Genomic DNA, 13338 nt, shown 5'->3' with positions numbered 1-13338 from the left:
TGTGTTCCTCTGGTCACTGGTAACTGGTGTGGGTGCCAGGGCAGTCCTTGCTAAGTGCAGCTGGTGATCAGGAACCTGTCCTGACCCAGTGTGGGGAGTGGGGGGGGTGCTATTCACAGTCTAGTATCTCCAGCTGTCACTCCACCACTCCACAGACCCTCCCAGGGACCAGTGCTAGTGTGGAGTTCTTCCCTTATTTTCTGGCTTCCTGCTTGCTCTGTGGTCTCCTGGATCCCTGGAGCTCTTGCCCACCTTTCTGCACTCTCCGTCCTTAGATCTGGTTTATGTTCTGCTCACCTTGCTTCACTCCACATTTGTCTACACTGTATGTCTGTCTCCTGTTGGGGATTCCATAAAGTGGCCTTCCTGTGCTCCTTACCCAGGAATGCTGCTTGCTTTGTCTCTAGATAGCCACACTGCGCCGGGCCAGCTGGCAGGGCATCTGTGATCTGTAAGTCTTGTTCATTGTTTTCATCCAATTTCTCCTTCCATTTGGTGTTGAATCTAATTCTTTCACCTTCTGTTTCCTGCTCCAGGACTGTCATCCGTATCTGTTTCACTTGGTTTCTTGTGTCTTTGCTGTAGGGAGACAGCATGGTATGTCTGACTAAATTGCCATCTTGGACTGTCCTCTCATGTGGTATTCTTATTTGAAATGTTTCTCATGTCTGTGGTAAAGCTCTGATATTATGAAAGGCTCAATTGATTCCTAAAGGTGTAGAAAAATTTAAAGATCAGCGTTTAATAACATATAAAACTTAATCTCACCATATAAACTATTATTAAGCGTAATGGAAAAATGTGTCAACTTGCTCAGGATTGATGTAGCACTATATAAGGCTACACGTTTCAGACTACCTGCTTTGTTCATTAAAGCTTTCTTGTGATGCGTAGCTGTAGTCAGAAAATATAATAAGCGTCACAGAAAGCTGTGTTTAAACAACAAGACAGCTGAAGTGTTCTTTTGCAATGAGCATTCTTTGAACTAGAGTATTCTATGGAGTTGGATTCTTTAAATAGGGGATTCACATTGCAACTTTCTTTTTTTTTTTTTTGAAAAATCAAAGTTATAAATGACTGGCACATGTTTTTAATCCTAATATCAAACACTTTTTGTTTATCTTGGAATATTCTTGTATTTGCTCTAGGTGTGGCCTAAAACTACAAAATAATGAAAGTAAATCTAGTTCATTCTTTAACCTTAATGGACAGAACTTATAGGGCAGCCTTCTATCACATGGGGTACGTCTTTCACAAATGAGAAGAATGTATTTTCTGGCTGCAGGTAAAGCCTATTTGTTTGTTCTCTATGGATTTGGTTCTGCCTATTTTTAGTTCCTGGAAGAACTTAAACATGTTCACACCAGCACCTGTTCCATGATTTCCCTTGGCTCTTTTTCAATATTACCCAGCTTCACTTTCATAAATTATACAGACCTAGCCATTTTTGTCCCCAACCAGGAATTTAGTTAAGATCCTCCATGAAGTCCCATATGCCCTATAGGTCAGATTACCTTCTTGGAACAATCATATTTGTGAATCTTGACAATTTAACATACCTACAAATAGAGCCTACCATGGGTTGGGCTCCATGATATGGGAAATGCAAAAGAAAAAAAAGATATGATCTGTTGTTTCTAGCAAGTTACAGGCAAGTGCATAAGCTCGTGTAGCATGAGACGTATTTCTTGAGAGAGAGATAAGATGTTAAGGTAGTCAAAGGATAAAATATCACATTGAATCAGCAGTAGAGACATGGGACTAGAGAGCTCTTCATGAAGAAGTTTATATTTAACAGAGGGGTGACTAGGGGTTTGAAGGACAGGGATGGATGAGGAGGTCACAGAAGCAAGAATAACAGCATGAGCAGAGGCACAGAGACAAGAAGGGCATTGATTTTGCTTGGTGGCCCAGGGAGCAAAGCAATTAATGCTCTCGGGGTATAGATATTGGATAATTATAGGGGATTGGAGGAGATAAGTCTGGGAAGGTAAGTCATGAGAAGAACAGAGAGAGTCCAGATTGTAAGGATAAAAATATTAATTGATAAAGTAGACGTGGGGGAAATGTTTGCACAGGGAGGGACTTTAATGAGCATATTTGTGTCTGTATCATTGACTCAGTGGCATCCACCACCACCACCACGGTCTGCTAATTAATTCCAACTCATGTGATGAGGAAGCCCAGTCTCTGACCTCTTAGATATCTCTTAGATTGATGAGAAGAAAAATGGGTTCTAAATTGCCTGATAGTACTACCTCAACCAGTGACTATGATCTCTCTAAGACATACCATTTGTTCAGAAGACTGTTAGAATAAATGGGGTTTTTGAAAATGGTCATCTTTGTTAGTCCAAGAAATAAACATGGACCAATACCTTAGATGAACTCAGGTGAGAATGAAATAAATAATTGTGAAAGTGCTTTTTAAAACTTTGCTGTTATTGGCTGTAGTTATTATTCTGTAAGTTAAAGGTCAGTAAATATGTAGCTGTAGCTTATATCTTCCACTCTATAAAAACTAATCAATTTTAGTGAAAGCCCTTACCTGCAGTCCCAAAGCATATGTGACTGTTTCCTATAAAGGGAATGTAAGTTTTACCTGGTAACTGTCGTCTCAAAGTATAGGAAGGCTCATGTTGTTGTTAGTTGCTATTGAGTCAATTCTGACTCATAGGGACCCCGGGTATGTCAGAGTAGAACTGTGTACTATAGGGTTTTCAAGGCTCTGACCTTTTGGAAGCAGATCGCCAGACCTGTCTTCTGAGGTGTGTCTGAGTGGGTTCAACCTGCCAACCTTTCAGCTAGTAGTCAAGTGCTTAATCATTTGTGCCACTCAGGGACTCCTGGACCCAAGACAAACAATTCGGATTGGGTCACTTTAACTGAAAAAATAAAAGATAAATCTGTATCCAGACAAAAGGTATTTGAAGACTTTAGTGGCTATGAGGCCATGTTTATACATTTTCTCTTCTAGTTTAGATTTCCTTCCTTAATTTAGGCGGTACTTCTTGAAAGCACTGTACTATTTTGGAATGGCTAACTGTTTTTACGAACAGCCTGTATCTGGGTTCAACTTCATAACTAATGCTGTATTTTCAAAGTGGACTAAGTGATTATCTCTATATAGTAAAATTTAAAGGCAAGAAGCCATGAACTAGCAGCCTAAGATCTGAATCTCTCTGCAGATATACTTTGTTTGGCCAGGACAACATTTTGACATGAAAATAAACTTGAGCTGACATTTAAAATTTTTGAGATCTCAAGTAAAATCCATATATTCTCCTCTTGAAAAAACAGGGATATGGCAATACTAGAACTACATTTCCTCATAGCAACAATTGGCTTGAGCTGAGAAGCAGCATTAGGTAGCAAACATTCCCTCCAATTTGCTACAGTCCCTAATGTATGCTAAGATCCCCCAACACCACTTCCTTCACTAATTTACATTACATATGACCTGTTCAGAATTTAAGGTTGCTGTCTCTGCTTTTTGATAAGGTGATGGGACTTCCCTATTATCCCAAATTATCTCCCTCTAGCTGCCCAATGTTTTTCTCTTCACATTGTCATATTGCCTAAAATGTTCCTGAGTCCTTTCAGCTAACCAGCACCATCTCTCTCATGAATATATTTACCGTGTTGGTAGACTTAAACCCACCAAAATTCACATTCAGAACTTAATGTACATTAGTTTTGTATGGTTGCATTTGACTTAATACTCAACTGGAATGTATCTAAGGAGCCCTGGTCATGCAGAGATTAAGCACTCGGCTGCTAACTGAAAGGTCAACGGTTCAAACCCACTAGCCGCTCCTCAGGAGAAAGATGTGGCAGTCTGCTTCCATAAAGTTCTACTCTGTCCTATAGGGTCACGATGAGTCAGAATCGACTCGATGGCAATAGGTTTGGTTTGGCTTGCTTTTAGAAACTATCTAATGCCAACAGCAGTTGTGATGTTTGGTTTGGAGGGGGTAGGTCGTAAAAAATTGGGAAAATTATAAATAATAAAATTACCTGTTATCTCGCCACCCAAAAATATTCTCTGTTCTTATTTTGGTGTTTTTCTTTCTAGACATTTTTTTTTTTTTTAATCATTATTGCATGGACTTTCTCTTTCGTTCAAGTGTCTGTACAAACACATACGCACCAGAGATCGGCTACACAATTATCTAAATGCAGTAATGTATGATTGTGATTTACATTATATGTACAATTTTATAATGTGATTTTAATTTAACATTATGTTTTAAAGATTTTTCATGTTTAAAATTTCTTTTTAACATGATTTTAAAAATAAATGCATAGTATTTTATTATCTGGAGGTACCATAATTTATTTAATCACTCTATATGATTGTACATAGAGTTATATCCAATGTTTTAACTATTCTGAATGATGCTGTGAAGAACATATTTGTACATCCATCTTTACCCATATTCCTAAAACATTTTTAAACTTTGTTAGACAAATTTTCAAATGTTAATACTTTTTTTTCTTAAATTCTATGTGTAATTAATGGAAAGAGAGTTTGAGTTTAAGTATATTGTCTGATGAAAATAGCATTATACTAGGAGTATATTTCTAAAATTCTTGACTCAGAAAGGTATATTATTTAGTACTTAGGTATTAAATATAAATAGGTATTAAATATCTAGCAATGTTTATGAAAAGTACCCCATAAGTAGGATCTCATCTCTGCCCTTGGGGAGATTTTATTTTAATTTACATATATTTAACTTTATAAATGTATATCATATGCCTCCTCCCTCATTTTTCCATCCATTTGTCTGTCTGTGCATCATCATTCTAGTTATTTTCTTCTGGTCTATCTTCAAGTTTTTAATTTCTTTCTTTAGTTCCATCACATCTGTTTTAACACATACACTGATTTCTGGATTTCAGTTATTGTATTTTTTATTCTAGCAATACCATTTGGCTCTCTTTTAGGTCCTAGTGTCTTATATTTCCTTGAATATATTAAGGATAGTTATTTTCAAATCCATGCTTAATAAATTCTTCATCTGATTTCTTGTGGGTCTGTTTCTATTCACTGTTGTTTTCTCTCTCTCTTTTTTTTTTTTTAGCACGTATTCTTGTCACATTCTTTGGCTATTTTTGGTAAAGTGTTGAGCATTGTATATAAAAAATTATGAACATAATTTGAGGCCTTAGATGATGTTATCTTCTTCCAGAAAGGATTTTGCTTTTGCTTCTTGCAGGACAGGGGTATTAACAACTCAAATTATCTAAATCCAGTAAAATTGAGAAAGTTTGAAGCTGGGCTTTCTTCCTTGAGAGAGCTGATATATTTCTATTTTACCCTTACTCCTACAGGATGGGTAAAATAGAAATATATCAATCAGAATTGCACCCTAAAACCTAGAGATTTTACTTCGGTTGCCTTCCTTAGTAGGCCTAACGCACCAATCTTGTTCCCATAACCCAGAAATCTTTTGCCATCTCTCTTTAGATTCTCAGCCTCTCAGAAGTCTCTTCTAGAACTGGTAGATACTTTTAGATAAAACACATTCCTGAATGCCATGCCCATTTCTATGTATTTCCTTATGTTCCTGGATATTGCTTTAGTAGGTCTTTGAGGCCTTCACGCAGACTTTTAAAAATATTTTATCCAGCTATTCTGTCTGTTTCAATGGGGTGTTTTGTCTGAATAATTTATCCAGCCATTGCTGAGTGTGGGGTTTCTCACTCTAATATATTTCAATAACTTTGCACAGAACACATTTTCAGATTATTGTATTTTGTTTTCATAGAGTAAGAGAAGATTTATCCTTTCATTGCCTTAATATGTGCTAAACACAGAGTCAGACACACAGTATGTGCTTGGTAAGTGTTAGTGGATCTAAGTTCTACCTTTAGACTAAGGACTAAGTATGTATCATTTAAAATGGTTTCTACTTAGACAAACCATAATTAGTGACAATATCTGGTTTATCTGCTAGCCCACTAGGATTATAGTCTCTCACTTATTATTAGGTTCCTATTTACCTTTGCTAAAGTTATGATTAATGACATTGTGTTCTTATTCTTCCATGGAATTTGTTCCCGGTCACTTCCTAGTTGTTTACATCTTTTTTATTGTTAGAATGCACATCTGTCACTTAATTGTCCCAGTGGGAGACTAATTTCCTTTTTCTGAAGTCTATCAAGGAGTGTAAAAAAACTAGGAGTCAGGACACTCATGTCCTGTCCTGCTGCATTCTTGTGTCCCCAGGCTTACAAGTTGCAGGGAATGGGCTCACACTCAGGTGCATCTACGTTTGCTCATTTCTCAGAGTTCAACTATCAGAGATACATTAACTGTATGGAAGTAAAGGAGAATGTTCTTCACGATCGTCTGCCAAATACTTTCAGCCTTTAACTGAGTAACCAAGAATGGCTTGTCTTTTCATTTGTGCACTCAGCCCATTTTTCTGTTTCCCTTAATCATTCTATGCTTTCTGCATTCTAACTTGCTGCCTATAATATACCTTTGCACTGCAGAGGAGGGAAGGTGTTTGTAGTCCTAATGTGGGGCATAAAAAATGACTTCTCCATTGGGTGGGCTCTTATGGGCGCTGTGATTGTGTTATTGAGTGCTGTAAGTATTCTCCCAGGCTGCAAGGGCTCAGGGTTTTTATCATGTAAGTATTTCATGCCTACTAATGTGCTGGGTGGCACAACTACTAAACTAAAGGTTGGCGGCTCAAACCCACCCAACAGTACAATGGAAGAAAGCCCAGGCAATCAGTTTCCACAAAGATTACAGACAAGAAAACCTTATGGAGTAGTTGTTGCTGTAACACACGGGGTTGCCATGAATCAGAATCGACTCTATGGCAAGAGGTTTGTTTTTTTTTAATGGGAATATCTACAACCATACTGTCATTGATCCCAACCTATCTTGTTCTTTCATGTTCCTTTCTCTTCCTACTTAAGACTTAAGTGTTTACTTTTCTTGGACTGCAGGAAAAAAAAATAGTTAATAAACTATTCTCTCCAGTAGATGCCACATTTACACTGTCTGAGCTAGTCTAAAGTTGACCAGCATAGTCTCTTAGGAGGTAGAGACATATTTGTATTAGATTCTAACAAGAAACCCTAGTCTGATGATAGATCCTAGTATCTGAGGAATTAGGTATCTAGGCATAATCAAGAGGGTATGTGAAGATGAATAAGAATCTAAGCACAGAACTTCAAAAATGAGGCATAATGAATCTTTCTCACCCAGCTAGCATATAGCCTCACAGAGATGCAATTTCATAATAAATTGGGGGAAGCTGTCTGATCCTCTAACATAAAATATCTCCACAATGTCTATTTTGGGAGTACGTTTAGAATTATAACATTCCATTTTTCCTTAAAGCCTGTTATGAGCCATTGACATTTTAAGGCTTATACAGAAACATGTGCTTCTCTAAAGGAGGAGGAAATGGAAGAGTGCTGGCATTTATTAAATTTCTATTGTTATGTATCATGTAATATCTCTTTTAATCCCCATGGCAGCTTAATGTGTAGGTGCCATTACTCCAGTTTTACTATCCTTTCTCAAGGATACACAGTTAAGTGTTGCAATTTACATTCTAACCTAATCCAAAGCCATTTGCTCTACTCTGAAATTTCACTCCATCTCTAGAAGCAAAAAAAAAAAAAAGAAGATGGGAGGTTCATATACAGATAGCATCAGGAGAGGAATTATTCCACTGAGCACTGGAAGAGTTTGTATCAAAAAGAAAACATCAGAAAATAAGAAAGTAAGAAAAAGTGACATATAAAGAAACTGAAGGAGTAATACGTTTCAGTAGGAAATCTGCTTTTAATAGAAACTTCAACTTGATTTATATTTATACTGTGTTCCCAGTTATTATCTACAAGCAGAGTCATCCAGAAAATTAAGGGAGGCATATATGATAAACAGAAAAATTAAAGTTTTGACAGAATAAAATAAATAGCATTTAGTAATTACATTAAGCATGATTTCAATCCCATAGTAAAGGATTACAAGTAGAACAACTGTTCAAAGCATGCTGCCAAATTTCTTCAAAAATGCTGATTTTGAAATGTTGACTAAATATTCCAAAACTATATATCAACTTTAGTACAATTAAACATTCTTCAAACCAAGAACATAGATTTTCTTTATATTCTTAAACGTAAATCGTGTGGGGCTTTCTCCTTCATACCAAGACGTAAAGATTTATCCATTTCATAACATTTAAAATAATTTTTAAAAATTTCTGTGACTTATAAAATACTTTATAATTTATAAATTTCTTCCACAATAATTCCAGAAGTTAACCTAGTAGGAAAAAATTAGTCTTAAATTTCTGTTTTACGCAGTAAACGTTCGATAAATATTTATTTAATAAACAGGCATGTATTCAATATGTATTTATCTAATAAATATCTACTGAATTAATTAAATGAAGGAGCATATGAATGAATACATTTAGTTCAAATTGGTTGATTGACTTTCAGAGATCTCTTAGGAAGTGGCAAAGCCAGACCATCTTCCGATTACACCAGGAGGCCATAGCATCTAGAAACCTAGGTAACTATATGCAATCAAGGACTTACTGATATACGCTACAAAACATGGTATGTCCAGTGAGATCTCATGATATGTTCAATGTGTTCTTTTCCTCAGTGTTAATGATAGTTCAGTCAGAGTTGCCATGAAAATGGTGCATTAGTACCACATTTACATCAATCCCTACACATACATCTGTAATGCATTGCCTCAAATTATTTGTTTCAATATTTTTTACTAAACAAAGCTGCACCTATAGCATTATCCGAAGAAGGAATCAAGAGGGTTCAACCTGTGAGAAAAAAAAGAATGTATGTGTGTGTGTGTGTCTGTGTATACAGTCTTTGTTTCTAGATTTGATGGCTACTCTGTTGCTTGGTGGCACAGTGGTTAAGTGCTTGGCTGCTAACCAAAAGGTCTGCGGTTTGAACCCACCAGCTACTCTGCGGGAGAAAAGGTGGCAGTTTGCTTCTGTAAAGATTTCCAGTCTGCCTTGGAAACCCTATGGGGCAGTTCTACTCCATCCTATTGGATTGCTATGAGTCCAAATTGACTTGACGGCAGTGGGCAGAGGGTGGGCTCTTGCTTGCTTGTGCATTCCCCCGCCAAAGCTGCTTCATTTCTTACCTTCCCACAAGTAGGGGGAATAATGGGCTATCCTCAGTATATGGAGACCTACTTCAAAACAGAGGGAACCAGCATCAGTCTCTATGATAGAACAACTTCATGCCAAAATTCAGTTCAGAAATTTGAGATCAGTTAATTCTTTGTCTTTTATCCCTGTTATCCTTGGCTACTCTGCCTTACTCCGCTGATCCTATAAGAATAGAAGTTTCTCATGTATTTATATTCTTAACCTCTTTTCATGTATTTTCCAGACCTTTCCACTATCTCCTATGGAGCCGGAATTCAATTGCAAACTGACTATCCTTAAATGCTATTTAAAGAACACTTTCCACACCTCTCTTGCCATATTTGAAATGGATTCTTCATGGAAGATAGTGCTTCCCTCTTAGCCTTCTCCAGGGAAGGCTGTTTCTTATTTCAGTTGTCATATGTCAGTGCGCCATGAAGTAGCAGCAACATTCTATTTCTTTTTTTTTTTAGGCTCATGCCATTTGTCATGCTGTCCTCTTTCTTTCTTTGTCACTATAATCTTACCAATCACTTCTCTTCACCCATGTGGGATGCTCACACTGTTTTCCTCTCTATGACACTATTACCACCAGGAAATTTTAACCCTCACTTGGATGACTTTCCAGTGTCTTACCAATTAAAAATTCCTTGGCCCACTCAAATCTAGTCATCTTCCAAGGCAATGTATTTTTTTCTTGTTTTATGCAGAAAAGTTTCTATCTTAGTTATCTAGTACTGCTCTAACAGAAGTACCATAAGTGGATGGCCTCAACAAACAGAAGTTTATTCTCTCACAGTCTAGTAGGCTAGAAGTCCAAATCCAGGGTGTCCGCTCCAGGGGAAGGTCCCCATCACCAATCTTCCCCTGGTCAAGGAGCCTCTCAGGTGCAGGGACCTGGGTCCAAAGGACACTCTCTGCTCCCGATGCTGTTTTCTTGGTGGTATGAGGTCCCCATGTCTCTCTGCTCACTTCTCTCTTTTATAGCTCAAAAGAGATTGGCTTAAGACACTATCTAATCTTGTAGACCTCATCAATATAACTGCCACTAATCCATCTCATTACATCATAGTGATAGGATTTAAAACACATAGGAAAATCACATCAGATTACAAAATGGTAGATAGTCTTACAGTACTGGGAATCATGACCTAGCCAAGTTGACAGATATTTTGGGGGACGCAATTCAATCTATGACAGTGTCCAACTCTAAAATCTTAGATTACTATAACTTACTCCCTGTGCAAAACCTCTTACCCTTACAATTTGCTATTTCCTACCAAGCCTACATACACTTCAGTCTTCTTTTGGTATCCAGTCTCTTGACTAATCCTATTTCTCCAAGTATGTCAGACCACAGCTGGCCTCCTTCATCAGCCTACAGTCCATGCTACATAGAGCATTGGTTCCCAAAGAAGCAGCATGAGCATCAGCAGCTCTTGGGAACTTGTAAAAATGAATTTTCTCAGCCCTCATTCCAGATCTACTGAATCAGAAACTCTTAGGGTGGAGCTCAGCAATCCGTTTTAAAAATCCCTGCAGGTAATTCTGATATCCTTTAACATTTGAGAACCACTAAATTAAAGCATCAATTCAATTGCTTTCTTGCCAGAGCCTTTAACATCTTTGAGATATAAGGAGCATTCAGTCATGAATGCATAGTTATTTTATTTCAAAATCCTTCCATGTTTAAGAGTTCTAAAAGCTTACTAAGGATTCTCGTTGTTTCCATAGCTTCCTTATTCAATCACCATCTTCAATCCAATTGCTCTTTGTAGTTTTTATTCATCTAAATTTTAATACTGTGAAACTGTTAAATGCCCATTAATTAATGATCCTTCCAAAGGTGTTTCCCTCATAACCATCGTCTTTGGAGGATACTTGCGAGATAGTAACTTGATCGAGGTCACCTATATAGATAGAGGTGGAGCATTTGAACTCAGGTCTCTCTGAATACAAAACCTATGCTTTTTTTTTATTTTGCCACAGAATTATATGGAATAAAAACTTAATTAATATGCCTCTTTTACTCTAGTTGAAAAGGTGTTTACCGATGAATTCTCTATAGACTCAAAAATGGGTGTTAGATGAAAATTAATTTTATTATTAAATAACTCTGGTAAATACCAGGTTAAGTATTTTTTGGGGTTTTTTTTTTTTTTTTTTTTTTGCAGGGCTTGTCAGAGCCTTTACTAGGCTGGTGTATATTTTGATCCTTCAAAAAGCAGATGTATGTTGTTGTCCAAAATTCTTTGACCGGGGAACTATTTGTTGGTGGATCACCTATTCTAATATCTTGCTGGACTAGTGTTCCAAGGAGCTGCTTTGGAAAATTTGGAATTAATCCTTTCACTTTTAAGACCCTTCTTCAAGACACCTGGAATTTCTTTTGTCTCCCCAATTTCCTTATTTCATCTGCTTGTACCCTCTGTCTGTTTTGACACTCTTTTAAACTAGAATACTCGTCTCCCCTTGTCCCACTAGGCCCTGCTTTTCCAGTCCTTCAGAGATAGCCTCATATTCTAGTATTCTGTCTCAGGCTTGCTGTCTTCGTTTCCTAGGGCTGTTGTAATAGAAATACCACAAGTGGGTGGCTTTAAAGGATATCAATTTATTTTCTCACAGTTCAGGAGGTAAGATGTCTGAATTCAGAGCACTTACTATTGGGAAAGACTTTCTCTCTTTGTCGGCTCTGGAGGAAGATCCTTGTCTCTTTTATTGTCTGTAGCCTCTGTGTCTGTCACTCCTGGTTTCCTTGGTTTCTTGGCAATCATCATGTGGTATCTCTTCCCCTCCCTCCCTGTTTATGCTTGCTTGTCTCAGTGTCTGTACTACTCTTTGTAAGTCAGAAGCGATTAGGTTTAGCACACACCCTACACTGATGTACCCTCATTAACAAAGCAGAGAAAGCCCTATTCCCGAATAGGATTATATTCACAGGAATAGGGGTTAGGATTCCAACACGTATTTTGGGAGAACACTATTCAATCCGTAACAGTTGTGCTCAGAGGAATTGCATTTGGCTTGTCATGCTCTGTGCCAGGCATTGTGCGTAGAGGGTATTTCTATGTATATACACTATCTCATGTACATATCACAATAACTTTGTGATGATTTGTTAATTTACAAATTTTAGAACATCACCGTATGTAACATGTAAACATCCTATCCTGAATAAACTGTGTTAGGATTGCAGTCTGTAATGCAGTCTGCAAAGGATGACTCCCCTGTCCTTACCCACAATGGGCATCAGAATTACGTCTGCAGTTTAGATGGTGTCTTCCCCAGTCCACATATCCGTTCATAATACTATATGGAGGTGCATTTTGCCCTTGATTTTATAAAAAATCAACAAGAATTTAAGTAGCAAATGACTGAATCGTAGAATGAGAATATATACACTATTAAACAATTAGTTAAGTTATATGTAATTGTAGCTCACTGTATAGTATAATGTAGTTTTTATATTAATTTCAGTTAATCTTGATTTGAAATTGGTTATGCCACTAGGGAATTGTGATTAACAGATTTTTTTTTCCTGGTCTGATGTATTATCTCTTTTTTTTTTTCATTGTGCAGGTTCTGCTGAACTTCTTCTTTGTGTTCCATGCTCTTCTTGTCCTTCACTGGTCTACTCTGGTATGTTTGCTTCCTTGTATCAGGGCATTTAATATCAATGTCAGATAACTATGGGTTCTATCTACAACTGCTCAAAGGTCAGATTTTTAATACATAGCCCTCATGACCTCTAAAGAGAAAAAGATATTTTTCCAAGTACTCTGCATAATGTTTCCTTATTTCTTTCTGTGGAGGTTCATAGGAATCTCACCGAGTCTGTATTCTCCCATGATGAGGTGGTGAGATGGGCTTTTTGTACCCTTTTCTGTGACAGAAAGAATCGCTTCAAGATGGACATGGGATGAAAACACATTCCCCCACTATGCGGACCATGGACTCCATGCTGCCATTAAATATCTCCTTGAGTTACAGCATCACGGACAATTTCATGTACATGTGCATTAGTTTGCTTTATGAACTAGATACATAAAGATGAACGCAGTATCTTCTCTCAAGTATGTCATGGGGAGAACCAAAGATGTTGAGTTTGTCCTTAGCACTTATCGAATCTCAGAATCTCAAAACTGGAAAGACGTTTAGAACCACCTACTCCTTCC

General features: G+C 37.3%; 1 protein-coding gene across 1 annotated transcript in view; it reads left to right on the top strand.

Moving 5' to 3' along the window:
- CUNH8orf34 (chromosome unknown C8orf34 homolog) overlaps positions 1-13338 on the top strand; it is a 478679-nt gene that overhangs the window by 461390 nt on the left and 3951 nt on the right. The window contains exon 12 of the mRNA XM_023727760.1: positions 12743-12802. Within this exon, the coding sequence (XP_023583528.1) occupies positions 12743-12802 (60 nt within the window). The remainder of the gene's footprint in view (positions 1-12742; positions 12803-13338) is intronic.

Source organism: Trichechus manatus, unplaced genomic scaffold (genome assembly GCF_000243295.1).
Source record: "Trichechus manatus latirostris isolate Lorelei unplaced genomic scaffold, TriManLat1.0 scaffold00018, whole genome shotgun sequence".
NCBI lineage: Eukaryota > Metazoa > Chordata > Mammalia > Sirenia > Trichechidae > Trichechus > Trichechus manatus.
Note: the sequence above shows the minus strand (reverse complement) of the source record. Positions and strands in the feature narration are given on the sequence as shown.